Raw genomic sequence first — 14,042 nt, 5'->3', positions numbered from 1 at the left:
GAGGCAGCTCTTTCCCAGTCATACTTTGAGTGCCTTCTGACCTGAGGGGCTCATCCTCTGGAACTGTATCAGATAATGTTTCAAGGCTGTTTTTCAGTGATAGATCAGACAGTGTTTCACTTCTATTCATAAGGTTTTCATTGGCCAATTCTTTAAGAAGTGGATGGCCTCTTCCTTCTTCTGAGTCTGTCTTAGGCTGGAGGCTCCCCTGAAACCTGTCCATCACGGTTAACTCTGTTGGCACTTGAAACACTGATGGCACAGCCTCCAGCCTCATAGCAAGACACAGGCCAGCAAAGGATGACTAACTGACAGATAAGTTTGCCTCCCTTAGTTGTTCCAAACTGCTCCACTCCTGCTTCCCTGCCTTCCCTACCAGTTCCAGCCCTCCAAAAAGCCATCTGCTGCCGCTTCCCAGTTTTAAGCAGAGGAGTGTTCTAATATGATTCTTGTTTATAAAGGCATATCCTTACTGCCCTGTGAGGGGATGACAGGAGGTCAAGGTGGAGGCAGGGAAGAACTATGGAAATGGCCCAGCAAGAGACGGTGATGGGTTACTATAAGAGTAGAGGTAGTGGACAAGGGAAGACGCGTGACTATAAGAAGGAAGTGGGAAGAGAGTTGTTACCTTGTGGGGAATTGCAGTCAATGTCATGAAACAAAATGTGAATGAACTGCTGTATGGAAAATGAACTTGCTCTGTAAACTTTCACCCAAATCACAATAAAACTAAAAATAAGAATAATAAAAAGAGTAGTGGTGGTGGAGATGGAGACAAGCACTGGATCAACAGAATTTACTGAACTTAGCCTAGAATATGGAAGACAAGGAAGGAAAAGGAATCAAGGATGGCCACGATTTTAGCATGAGCCATGGTGTGGCTAGAAGAGCCATTTTTGAGATGGGACATTGGGGATTGCAATCAACTAGTGTCAGACCTCATCTATATTCATGAGGAGGGATGACAATTAAGATCAGCATAAAACTGACTCCTATGAGGTGGAGGTCAGACATACCTCCACTCTCTAAATTTTTCACCATTTCTGACAATAGCCACCCCCCACATGGCACTCTCTACATCTCTGCTGGGTTCAATAATTTCATGCAGTGGGCACACAGAACTCACAGATCATACGCATGGCTATGAAGTTTATTAGGGAAGTCAAGGTAGCTTCCAAGCTTCTTCTTGGCTCTGCCTACAGGCCAGTGGCCATTCTCTTGGCTGTGCCCACAGGCAGACCTTCTCTTGGCCACTGCCCTGCAGTTAGTTAGTGCCTAGAGACACCCCACTCCTCTAGCAAGCGTCCTGCTTGAAGGCATTCAGGTCTCTCTTACTCCATGGGGTGGCAAGCTCACTGCGGCCACCTTGAGCCATGTCTTCTGGTTCCTGCCACTCACATTACTGATGCCATTTCTCTGCTGCCGAGCTCTGCTGTGGTCACTGTCCTTTCTTAGTGGTGCCAATGTTACAGCTTTCTCTCGTGTCTAGAAGGTTCTTAGCACAGGCATCCCAGGTCCAAAGGACGTCCTCGGCTCTAGGCGCTTCTTGATGGTGAGGTGGGGTACAGTGAATTACTTGGTCTGGCTCTTCTAGCTTAGTCTTTGTGACTCCCATCAGATGACTGGGTAGAACTGTGCAGATGTGAGGTGGGTTTGTGGCCCACCAAGAGGACAGGATCAATAGCTTGCTGTGGTGGTTCAGTTTGTGTGTCAACTTGGCTGGCCTGGTTGAATGGCTGGGCAGCTGGATGTAGTATTCCCCATGATGAGACTGGTAATCAACTCCATGGTGGAATCTACTGTGAGCAGCTGAGTAGCTGCCTTAGGGAATGTGGTCTGCTTCCTGTATTTAAGCAGAAGCCTTGGGAATGGTCTCCAGCCTGTGGCACGCTTGGACCCTGCATGTAGCCATGTCGTTGCTCATCAGCCTGCTATGCTCTGCTGTCCTTGGGACTTAACAATAGACTTAAGTTAATGGTCTGCTGTGTAGTTTGGACTGTGCCTTTTTACTTGTCAACCTCGGGGCTTCTCAGCCTCAGCAGCCAGCAGTTGTCTGAGTGAAGAAACGCCTCTAGCTCCAGTGGGCCAGGAGCAGGAGGCAGACCTGGACCCCGAGGATGAAGGGTTTTCACCCAGCCCCTAGAGCCTGGCACTTTGAACTTGGACTTAAAGCCTCCAAATTGTAAGAATAAATTCCTGTTTGTTAAGGTCATCCCATTTGTGGTAGGTTCTTGTCAGAGCGGCACTAGGGAACCAGAACACTTGCTAATAACATAAATAAGGTACATGGCATCTTTGTGGGCGTGGGACCATGGAAATAAGGTGTACGGAACCCTAATGTGGGGATTGGTCAGTTTTGGCATCCTGCTAGGCTTAAAATGAGCCATCCCACAGGTAGCAAGTGGGGATCTCACTACCACCAAGAAAAAACCAAGAGTGGAGCGTGTCCTTGGACTTGAGATCACTGCACTGAGATGGCAGAGAGAGGCCAGAGAGACAGCAGCAGCAGAACGGACAGAACCAAGGGACTGGCATGAGCCACAGAGCAGTGGGCGGATTCCCGGCCCATAGAGTCAGGAAGCCGAGTGCCTGCCAAGAGGCTTGCTGGTGGACTGGGGTGCACCTATCAGCAGAACTAAAAGAGCTTTGTAACACTTGCACAGGGAGCTCTGGTAGCGTAGTGCCTAAGGCACTTGACTTTTAACCAGAAGGCTAGCGGTTCAAACCCACCAGCCACTCATCGGAAGGAAGATGGGGCAATCTACTTCCATAGTGATACTGCCTCGGAAACCCAAGAAGGGGTCGCTATGAGTCGGGTCCGACTCGATGGCACATAACAACAACAATAACACTTGCACAAGCAGGGCTGAGAGGCCAAGGGCCAAAGATATGGGTGCCTAGGAGCATGGCTGGGGGGAGGTGGTCCTGATTGATCTCCAGCGTTCTTGAATCTGAATTGTAACCTATTGAAGTTGCTAAGGATTTCTTTCACTGGGATCCACAATCAAAACCATAAAAGCAGCAGTCAAGAAATCACACAATGTACTACATCGGGCAAATCTGCTGCAAAAGATCTCTTGAAAATGTTAAAAAGCAAAGATGTTACTTTAAGGAATAAGGTGTGCCTGACTCAAGCCATAGTATTTTTCAATAGCCTCATATGCATGTGAAACCTGGGCAATTAATAAGGAAAACCAAAGAACCGATGCCTTTGCATTATGGTGTTGTTGTTAGGTGCGTTCCAGTGATGTCCAACTCTTAGTGACCTCATATACAACAGAACGAAACACTGCCCGGTTCCGTGCCATTCTCAGGGTCCTTGCTATACCTGAGCCCATCGTTGCAGACACCATGTCAATCCATCTCGTTGAGGGTCTTCCCCTTTTTTGTTGACCCTCCACTTTACCAGGCATGATTTCCTTCTCCAGGGAATGGCCCCTTCTGACAACACGACCAAAGTAGGTGAGATGAAGTCTGGCCATTCTCGCTTCCAAGGAGCATTCTGGCTGCACTTCTTCCAGGGCAGATTTGTTAGTTCTTCTGGCAGTCCATGGTCCTCTTGGCATTCTTCGCCAACACCACAACTTAAAAGCATCAACTCTTCTTTGGTCTTCCTTATTCATTGCATTATGGTGTTGGTGAAGAATATTGAATACACTCTGGACTGCCAGAAGAATAAACAAATCTGTCTTGGAAGAATTCCAGCTGGAATGCTCTTTAGAAGGGAGGATGGTGCAACTTCATTTCACAAACTTTGGTCATCTTACCAGACAGGTCCAGTGCCTGGAAAAGATATCATGCTTCGCAGAGGGTCAGCGACAGTGGCTGCAACAATGGCTTCGTAGCAACGATTGTGAGGATGGCACATGTTTTGCTCTGTTGCAGGGTGTTCCATAAGTTGGAACCCACTTCTCCGCACCAACAACCACCACACACACCTAGCTGCAACAATTACCAGTCTGTCGCCAAACTTGTTTTATCTATACTTCTACTTTTGTTCTTAATATGTTACTTTTTTTGTTTGTTTAATATAGTTTACTTATTGTTGTTGTTGTTATTTGCCGTCGAGTCGGCCCCGACTCATAGCGACCCCTCCTTGGGTTTCCGAGGCAGTATCACTAGGGAAGGAGGATTGCCCAACCTTCCTTCCAAGGAATGGCTGGTGGGTTTGAACCGCCAGACTTCTGGTTAAAAGTCAAGTGCCTTAGGCACTATGCTACCAGAGCTCCCTTATTAGGAAGCTTAAATAATGCAATTTTAAATAATGGCTGTGTTTAACATGCGGTTGTGGTAAAGGATTAAACATGAACGGCTACTTACTATGCCTACTTTGTGAAAGTAGTCTTCCAATATTTTGTTGAATGCACTCTACTAAAGCACTTTACTTGCGTCGACTTCTACTAATGAACGAATTCTGTTTAAAAGGATCCAGTGAGCATCTGTTACAGAACAGACACTGTTGATTTCTGAAGGAACGGCGGTTTGTCCGGTGGCGGGCGGCGCTCAGGGGGCGGAGATTCAGGGACACGCCCCCAAGACCACAAGGCCCAATCGGATCGGCAGAAGGGGTGCAGTCCCGCCCACTTCTGCTGGTGCCCGGAAGCGAGGTTGGGGCGGCAATATGTGTTTCCGGTGGTTCGGGAGTAGCCGCTGCGGGTGGCGGTGCAGGCGCAGCTGTCAAGCCTCCTCTGGAAGATGTTCTACCACGTGAGCACGGCTCGGAGTGGGGGCGTGGGTAGGCCTAGAGCAGGGCCGAGGTCGGGCACCGAGGCTGGGGCCCACTTCTCGTCCCATAACCCCGCCTCGCCTTGCTGGGTCCCCTTCTCGCTTTCTCCCTAGATCTCCCTGGAGCACGAGATCTTGCTGCACCCGCGCTACTTCGGCCCCAACCTGCTCAACACGGTGAAACAGAAGCTCTTCACCGAGGTGGAGGGGACGTGCACGGGGAAGTGAGTGTCCCACTCTCGGCTCTGTCTGATTGTTGCCTGCGTTGTGCTCCGTGTCTGCGGCCCCTCCTCGCTCCAGCAGTGCCCTGCCACCCACTCTGGGAAGCCCTCTGACCCTCCCAGGCGCCCCAGGCAGTCAGTTGTCTCCTGATTTGGGTTCCCATGAAGCCTTCTGTGAAAGTGGTTAACCGAATTTCCTGCTTTCAGCTGAAAAATTTACCAATTTCTTCAGCCCCTGTGCTGGCTCCTAGAGCACGCAGTGAACGAGGTAGACGGACGCTGGCTCTCATGGAGCTCACACTGAAGTCATCCCTCCTGTGTCTGTTCCTCCAGGTTTCCCCTCTCCCCTGGGCCCAGGGACCTGACATGGCACATGCTGGGCATCAGTTGATGTTTGCTGAATGAATGAGTGACCAGGAAAAAGTAGGCTTGGAGTTTGAGGGAGACAGGAGAGGGCTGGAATATGTCCATATCTGGCCTCTGCACTGAAGGGCCTCTTAGAAGGTGATGTGAATGAGCTGGAACTAAGCCGTGGAATACTTGGGCCGCCATTGTGAGAATAATCTGGGGTCCTTCTTGAATGTGCACGTTCTCGTGCCTTACCTTGGCCCTCAGAATCAAGGTTCTCTGAGGGCAGGCCTGAGAATTTAACAAGTTTCTTTTTGGTGATTCTGAGACATCCCAGAGTTTGAGGTCTGTTGGTTCAAAGACTGCAGTCGTCTTGGGCATTTCTCATGAAATCTGAAAGCCTTATACATGCTGTCTTCTCTCCTGGTCATTAATCTCTGGGGACAGGGGTGCTGTCTACTTCTCCTTTGTGCCCCACCCTTCCCCAGGTTCAGTGATTCATTTGCAGGTGGCTTTAGATACCCTTCCGCACACAGTGCCTTTCTCATTCTCTTCACAGGTATGGCTTTGTAATTGCTGTCACCACCATTGACAATATTGGTGCTGGTGTGATCCAGCCAGGCCGAGGCTTTGTCCTTTATCCAGTGAAGTACAAGGCCATTGTGTTCCGGCCCTTTAAAGGCGAGGTCGTGGATGCTATTGTCACACAGGTCAACAAGGTAAGATCATACACTGGGGAGGCAGTGGGCTGGGCCCTCAGAAGAGCTGGGTTTGGTCCCGACTCCACTTACTTTGTGTCCTTGGCTAGGTCAGCTCACTTCTTTTCAATTCAGTTTCTCTCCTGTCAAATGAAATGGTAATCTTGCTCTGCCTGCCTTAGGGGCGGGTGAGTCAATAGTAATACTTATTACAATTGTAGCTTACACTGATTGAGCAGTTACTATGGGCAAGTAATGTGCAAATCCTCATTATGACTGTGATATGGATGCTTTTATCCCTTCCCACCTCTTTTTCATAGAAACTGAGTCTTGGGGAAGCTACGTGTTCTGGCCAAAGTCACTTAACTAGCAAGGGGCAGTGTGGTATTCAAATCAGGGCTTCAGACTAGTTTAAAACAGTTCAGTAATTGCCATTGTAAACAAGGGTCATGTATAGTTGCATAGCAACCAAATCTGTTGGCCATGGTGTTTTGATTGAATAGGAAACAAACAGTTGTGCCTAATTAAAGATGGCGGGCGACTGCACTGCTTTGAATGTGTTACTCTACAGAGTCCTGCTGGTAATCCAGTCTCTAACAACTGGCTCCTGAAATTTTCAGGAGGAAGGACTGCGGCAGCATGTAAAGAATATTATTAGGACTGAAGGTTGGGCAATCTATTTCCACCTCGGAAACCCAAGAAGGGGTTGCTATGAGTCAGGACCGACTCGATGGCAGTGAGTCTGGAGTTACCAGGACTCAGACAAAGATGGGAAGCTTAAGGGACTTTGGGAACAAATATGAAGCAAGACCACTTCCTTCCATTCTAGGTCGGACTCTTCACAGAAATTGGGCCCATGTCCTGCTTCATTTCTCGACATGTAAGTCTAGGTGCTCAGCAGCAGGGAAGGGGGGTTTAAGGAAGAGAGATGTCCATCCGTGACCATCTATTGAAGCTTTTGTTTGAACTGCTGACCCAGCCTCACTTTCCTTTCAGTCCATCCCATCAGAGATGGAGTTTGACCCCAACTCAAACCCACCGTGTTACAAGACAATGGATGAGGTGAGTGGGTAGGAAGAGGTCTCTGAAGGAGCGGAGGACAGAAGGAGCTACTCTGATGGAGGGTACTGGCCTGGGGGTCTGAGTGCACCCTTCCTCCTCCAGGATATTGTGATTCAGCAGGATGACGAGATCCGTTTGAAGATTGTGGGGACCCGAGTAGACAAGAATGACATTGTGAGTCTCTTGCCTGTCCCTGCCTGTGCTGGGCAGAGCCAGGAGCCATTGATTTCTTCTAATCCAGAGTTCTTTATGAATAGCAGTGAAACACTATCTGATATATTAGAAAACTTTGTGAATAGCCCTGAAACATTAAAGGGTGCAGCCTAAATGCTCCTTGGAAGCGAGAATGGCCAGACTTCGTCTCACCTACTTTGGTCATGTTGTCAGAAGGGACTGGTCCCTGGAAAAGGATGTCATGCTTGGTACAGTGGGGGGTCAGTGAGAAAGGCGGACTGTCAATGAGTTGGATTGACACAGTGGCTGCAACGATGGGCTCAAGCAAAGCAAGGATTGTGAAGATGGCGCAGGCTCAGGCAGCGTTTCGTTCTGTTGTGCACAGGGTCACTCTGAGTCGGAGCCAACTCGACAGCACCTCACTACAACAATAACAAGAGTTCCTGGGGGTTATATAGTCTTCTGCCAGGAAGAGAGGATGATGGGTGGGCAGAAGTCTGCGGCTGGGGGCTGGGGGTGGGTCTGTGCCCCTCTGATTTTCATTTCCTTCTTACCTTACCTCTTGCAGTTTGCTATTGGCTCCCTGATGGATGATTACCTAGGTAAGTGTGTGATCTTGCATGCTGGGGCTGCTGTCTGAGAAGATGGGTGGGGTTGGGGGAGGACATGGCGAGAAGGCCTGAGTCGCAGACATAGCAACTCGGCTCTCGCGCTGTCTGCTTGGGAGACCAGGGTGTGCGGCCCTTGGAATGGGAAGTAGCAGATGGGGCTGCCCCAAGCTTGGGGGCCGCTGATGTGTCTTTCCTGTTCTGACAGGACTTGTGAGCTGAGCATGGAGTCCTGATTTAGGAAGCGTGACTGTCACACTGCTCCTGTTGTCCAGAGCCCAGTTTGGCTGCTGTGGGGATAAAGCAAGGAAGGTTCCTCATCCCCAGAAGATGTCTTGCTCTATGTCTGGCTTAGCTGCCGCGCTCAGAGTTTTGACTTTGTGTTCTTACCATAAAAAGGTCCTTGGTCTCATGGAGGTGTTATCTCCTTCTTTCTTAAGAGCAACAACACTTTTTTTTTTTAAAGTCCATGGGGCTAAAGGCCCCCTACCCTCTTTTTCTTGGCCTGATGCCTCAACCACCCTGAGCCACCCAGGGATCTGATGAAACCATTTGCCAAGGTCAAGAGGTGGCCTCATTGACAGCAAGACACTGATGTTGGGCTTTGGCTTTCAGTCAGTGATACCATCATTAGAGTCATTTTGAGTCCTAATCTAGTTTCAGTGGGTTCTTTCCACACCCCTGCCCCACCCTTAAAAATAAGCAAGAGTATAACTGGGAAAAAGAGAAGGGAGGACAAGTAGAGCGATGACAAGAGGATAATGACTCAGATCTTTTAGGATGTGTGCATTATCGACAGGACCCTTTATTGACTAATCAATCATTTGTTGATTCTGCGATACCAATTAGAATTGAAGATGTGGAAGGGCTCCTATCTAGTTACTCAACTTTGTGGAGTTACAGGTGACACAGTAAAAATCCGCAACATGACCAAAGATGAAACCAACATGCCACCCTCTCTCACACAATGCCTTTGCAATGTTACTTGTTCACATTGGAATGTCCTTTTCCAATGTGTCTGCTTGCCGTTAGCCTGTGAAATCTGTTCAGTTACTGTTTTGCAGCTTTCCCCAACTTCCTTGGGCAGCAGAGCTATGTAGTACAAAGCATGGGATTTAGATTGGAACAGACTTGGGTGTCACTTCTAGCTGGGTTACCAACCATCCTTGGGTGGTTGCTGGGTGATCGGATCATACATGTAAGTGGCTCACGTACAGCCTGGTCCGTGAGAGCCACTCCCCTGTTAATTACAATTACAAGATGTATGTAAAGCTGATTCTCAGCCAGGTGACCTTGCCCTCCAGCGGACATCTGGGAATGTCTGGAAACATTCTCGGTTGTCACAACTTGGAGGGGGGCACTAGTGGCCAGAGATGATGCTAAGCATCCTGCAGTGCACAGGGCAGCCCCCCACAATGAAGGATTATCTAGCCCCAAATGTCAAACATGGAGGAGTGTGAAAACCCAGATATGAAGCATCCTGAACAGTGCGCAGAACATGACAATAGGTACTGAGACTACCATTCCTGCCCCTCCCCTTTACACCACAGGGCAGTCCCAGGTGCCCCGCTTCGCTTCCCACTCAGAGCCCTGTAGTGTGTCACAAAACACCCTACTGTCATCACTACTCTGTTACTATTAAGATTTTCTAATGGAGACTTTATTGAGATAATTGTAGATTCATATGTACCCCTTTCACTTTGTATCCCCAAATCCCAGTTTAACATAGGAACATTTCTTCTGGGTTTGCTATGAAGTCTCCAATGGAAGCAACACTGTAGTTGATTATACAGATTTTGGAGCTACTCCCTAGACCCTAACCCTAATGTGTCTCACAGGATAAAGTTCTTCCCAGGTTCTCAAGTGGAGCCCCCCATTTGTCACTCACGCAGAAGTGACCTGGAAGGAACATTAGGCCTGGAAGGAAGAGACCAGCTCATGGAGCCTGAGCGTATGGGCACCGTGAGGATGTGGACGTGGCACCCAGAAGCTGGCACAGAGTGGGGAAGGAAGAAGATGGGGCTGGAGGTGGTCTCTAGGACTTGGGATTTCTTCAAGTTGGTACTAGAGGAGAGTCTGAAAGTTACAGCCTCTTGAAGAGGTCACAGGCTAATAGTAACAGTTTTATGTGTCCAGCCCTGGGCTAAGCTCTTTACACACAGTGCCTTACAAAATCTTCATAACAGTTCCATGAACTAACATGCCTAACGTCACACAGCTAGGGAATAGTTGGTGTTAGGTTTTTTTTTTTTTTCTATTGTCAGTCTGACTCTTGCCAAGCACTGGGTGACTAGAGGGTGAGTGTTGGTCACTTTTTCCTTCATCTGTGGTCATGTGGGTCTTCCTACCACCTTCTCTGGCCCTTGCCTTCACTTAAGGTGGAGCCCTGGATAGCTCTGATATAGCTTTGTTGCATCTGACAGACCCCTGGCACGACCAGGCCTTCCTCCCTCCATTGTCTCATGCCTCCAAGGTTGCCAGTGGCCGTCCAGACCAATAACATCTCAGCTAGATCTGCCAGTTGCCCAGAGCCTGTCTTAGACCTACTGCCTCAGAGGAGGGCCCCTTCATGCCTTCATTTCACACACAGATGGGCAGACACTCCAGCGTTCAAGCATGAATATAGAAACCTCGCCAAATGTCATTGTGGAGGACTATGAGACTCAGCAGGGTCACAGGCTCAGGTAGTGTTGCCATGGCAACCCCAGCCCCATCTATCTGGCCATCCCTGCTCCGTCGGCCCCAGAGGATCTCTTCTTGGGGCGGCAGCATCTAGCCCTGAATGGAAGAGGGGGATGTGGCTGCTCATGCTCCCCTGAAGAAATGAAATATTCCTATGACGAGAAGTTCTTTGCAAAGGACCCCATCTTGAGTGAACATAACAGAACTCCCTGAGTGCTCCATGACGTGTGAGTGAAGGAAAGTTCAACCACCAACTCTGCTGGGGGCTTGCACAGACATTGCTTCATTTAATCTGTAACAACCCTGGCATTATTATCCCATTTTGTAGATGGGTTAAAAAGTAATTGGATAACCTGCCCCAAGACAAGTGTCAAGATTTGACTCCAGGTCGGTCTGCCTCCAAATATCTTCCATTATTTACTAACCATGATGCTCAGTTGAGAACTGGCTAAGGTGCTGCTGTCGCAGTAGCAGTTCAGGAACCGTAGCCATTAGTGTGTGTATGTAAAAGGGTCAGGTAAGTCTGTGGGGCATATGAAGGTTTCCTGGACAGGAGTAGGGAGGCCAAGGTTGTTAGGTGCCGTCCAGTCGGTGCTGACCCATAGCCACAGTATGTGTACAACAGAACAAAACACTGCCCGGTCCTGCCCATCCTCACAATCGTGGCCGCCCCTGCGTCAATCTATCTCCTTGAGGGGGCTTTCCCTTTTTCGCTTACCTCCACTTTACCCAGCATGATACCCTTCTGCAGGGACCGGTCCCTTCTAATAACATGACCAATGTGGACGAGGTGGTGGTGGTTGTGTGCCGTCGAGTCGGCCCCGACTCACAGCGACCCCTCCTTGGGCTGCCGAGGCAGTGTCACTGCGGAAGTAGACGACGAGGTAGGACGCTCAAAAGAGCAGCCTTCTGGAGTCTGGAGCATGCGCGAGGTGTTCGGTGTCTGCCTGCGAACAGCACCTACTGGGTGCCCTATCCATTCTCTCAGGAATAGGAATAAAACTGCCATGGAATCGATTTGGATTCATAAGAGACTCCCACTGGGTTTCCAAGGCGGTAAATCTTTACGGAGGTAGATTGCCCCATCGTCCTTCCTCGGATTGGCTGGTGGGTTGAACTGCCAACCTACTGGTTAGCAGTCAAATGCCTGAGACACCGCGACACCAGAGCAAGTGATATTAGAGGTGAGCAGGAAAACAAAGATACCAAAGCCCAAAGCGTAGCTGCAGTCGCGTAAAAGCTAAGAAACTCGGAAGCTGAGAAACGCAAGGAGATGGTGGCACTTCCCTGGAGCATGTGATTGTCGACCATACGCCAGAGCACACACAACCACCCGCAAAACTAGCAAGGGGTATCGCTTTAAGGCTTGAGGCTCTTCATCGTCACGTGACCCCAATGCTCAGTCCCTTACAGCACCTTCACACTGGCCAATCACGTGGCGAAAAGCCCCTTGGAGGGCGGGAACTTCTCACGGCGCCCGCCGATTGGCTGTGTTCGTGGAGGGCGGGGCCTGGACGCCGAGAGAGGGAATTAGTGTGGCGAACCCAGTGAATGTGGGTGCCGCCGCGGTCTAGGTAGCCCACGTCGCCGCGCCGGAGCCCACAGGTGAGCAGGCCTTCTAACTCAAGGACTCCCCATCTGCCGCGGGCTGCGCACTCATCAGCCTTTGAGCCCGCTCTGCCTGGGGCCCGCGCCCTTCTCCGACCACGTGACCCAGGTTCGGTGACCCCTGACCCTTCTCGTCCATCCCACTCTGTCATCTCTGGGTCTGGGGAGAACGAGGCCCTTCGAGTTGTGTTCCCACACCTCCTCAGTAGTGCGGCTGGTGGCCCGGCTGCGGAGAGGAAGAGCTGTGGTCAGAGGACGCACTTTGTGCGATCGTAGTGTGGACACTATGGAGCCCTGGTGGCACGGTGGTTAAGTGGTCGCCTGCAAACCTAGAGGTCGTGGTTTGAACCCACCAGTCGCTCCCTCCGTGGGAGAAAGATGCGGCAGTCGGCTTCCGTAAAGATTTACAGCGTTGGAAATCCTATGGGGCAGGTTCGACTCTGTCCTGTAGGGTCGCTATGAGTTGGAATCAACTCGATGGCAGTGGGTTTGGTTTTGATTGGTTTTAATGGCTTCTGCGGGGCCAGGACTTAATGCTCCCATTCTGCAAATGGGGAAACTGAGACTTAACCAGTATCCGTTGTCCGTTAGGGGTCACCCAGGGTGGGTCTCCAGTGCCTAGACTGCATGGAACTTGTCCTCACATGCTCCCCACCCCTTCCCCGTTCCTGGGATGAATTGTGATCAGGACTAAGGGTTTGAGCCCCTGCTCTCCACTTACTCAGTGCTCACCAGATGGTCTTGATCGAGTCACTTAACCTCTCTGAGGTTTGAGTCCCTTGGTTGTGACATGAACATTAAAAAAAAAACATGCAGTTGCCCGTCGGGTCATTTGACTGGCTCTGACTCAGGGTGACTGGTGTGTTTCAGAGCAGCATGGTGCTCCGTGTCGTTTTCAGGGGCTGGTATTTCAGAAGTCGACCATTAGGCCCTTCTTTTTGGTACCTCTTGGTGGACCTCCAGCCTTTCCATTAGCAGCCGAGCACTTAACCATTGTGCCACTAGGGCTCCTTTTGAAATGAACATAAAACCCATTGCCGTTGAGTCCATTCCAACTTACGACAGCCTACTGGACAGAGTAGTACTGCCCTATGGGGTTTCCAAGGCTGTAATCTTTAGGGACCCATGGAAGCTGCAGTGAAGACAGCGAATTCCATTGGACAGATCTGCTTCAGAAGACCTTGTTCAGGTGTTAGGAAGCAAAGATGTCACTCTGAGGACTAGGTGCGCCCGGCCCAAGCCATGGTATTTTCAGTCACCTCATATGCATGTGAAAGCTGGACAATGAATAAGAAAGACCGAAGATGGATTGATGCCTTTGAACTACGATGTTGGTGAAGAGTATTGAATATACCAAGGACTGTCAGGAAAATGAACACATCTCTCTTCCATGGAGTGGCTGGTGGGTTTGAACCATTGACCTTTTGGTTAGATGCCTAGTGCTTACCCACTGTGCCACCAGGGCTCCTTCCCAAATGGATATCGTACGTACATAACACTTACCTCATTGTGAGGATAGAATGAGGTAATCTGTATAAAGCACTTATCTCAATGGCTGAGGCTCTAAACAAACCCAGCTGTTCTTTATTCATCCTTGCAGCAGGTGTTCATTGAGCGTGTATTATGTGCTGACACTGTGCTGGACCCTGGGGATGCAAAGGTGAGTCAACACATGGTTCTTGCCCACATGGAGCTTATAGTCTAGTGGGGAGGTAAATATTAATAATCGATGTTACACGAATATACCATTACAAACTCAGATAACTGCTCTGAAGGGAAAGGCAGGGTCTGCGGAGGCGTTGGAAGAATTCCCTAAGAAAATGATGTTTGGATGAGATCTGAAGGAGTGGGCAGGAGTTCGCTCTAGACAAGAGGTTGGGGGCAGAGAGCAAGGAGATGGCATGAAGGGCCTGAGG

At 49.7% G+C, this 14,042-nt stretch overlaps 1 protein-coding gene across 1 annotated transcript; it reads left to right on the top strand.

Moving 5' to 3' along the window:
- The first annotated feature begins 4,695 nt into the window (after positions 1-4,695).
- On the top strand, positions 4,696-12,052 carry POLR2G (RNA polymerase II subunit G). Its single transcript, XM_007945002.1, has 8 exons — positions 4,696-4,707; positions 4,840-4,949; positions 5,854-6,013; positions 6,822-6,872; positions 6,989-7,054; positions 7,157-7,228; positions 7,797-7,830; positions 11,922-12,052. The coding sequence occupies exons 1-8, from the start codon at positions 4,696-4,698 to the stop codon at positions 12,050-12,052; spliced, it is 636 nt and encodes a 211-aa protein (XP_007943193.1).
- Positions 12,053-14,042: the final 1,990 nt, after the last annotated feature.

Source organism: Orycteropus afer, unplaced genomic scaffold (genome assembly GCF_000298275.1).
Source record: "Orycteropus afer afer isolate SDZICR_OR568_19922 unplaced genomic scaffold, OryAfe1.0 scaffold00130, whole genome shotgun sequence".
Lineage (NCBI taxonomy): Eukaryota > Metazoa > Chordata > Mammalia > Tubulidentata > Orycteropodidae > Orycteropus > Orycteropus afer.
This window is presented reverse-complemented; position numbering and strand designations above follow the sequence as displayed.

Bases quoted from the DNA above. Each gene is read 5' to 3' on its own strand.
- POLR2G (XM_007945002.1), top strand. The intron at 4,950-5,853 runs GTGAGTGTCCCA...TTCTCTTCACAG, and splicing joins GAGGGGACGTGCACGGGGAA to GTATGGCTTTGTAATTGCTG. The intron at 6,873-6,988 runs GTAAGTCTAGGT...CTTTCCTTTCAG, and splicing joins CCTGCTTCATTTCTCGACAT to TCCATCCCATCAGAGATGGA.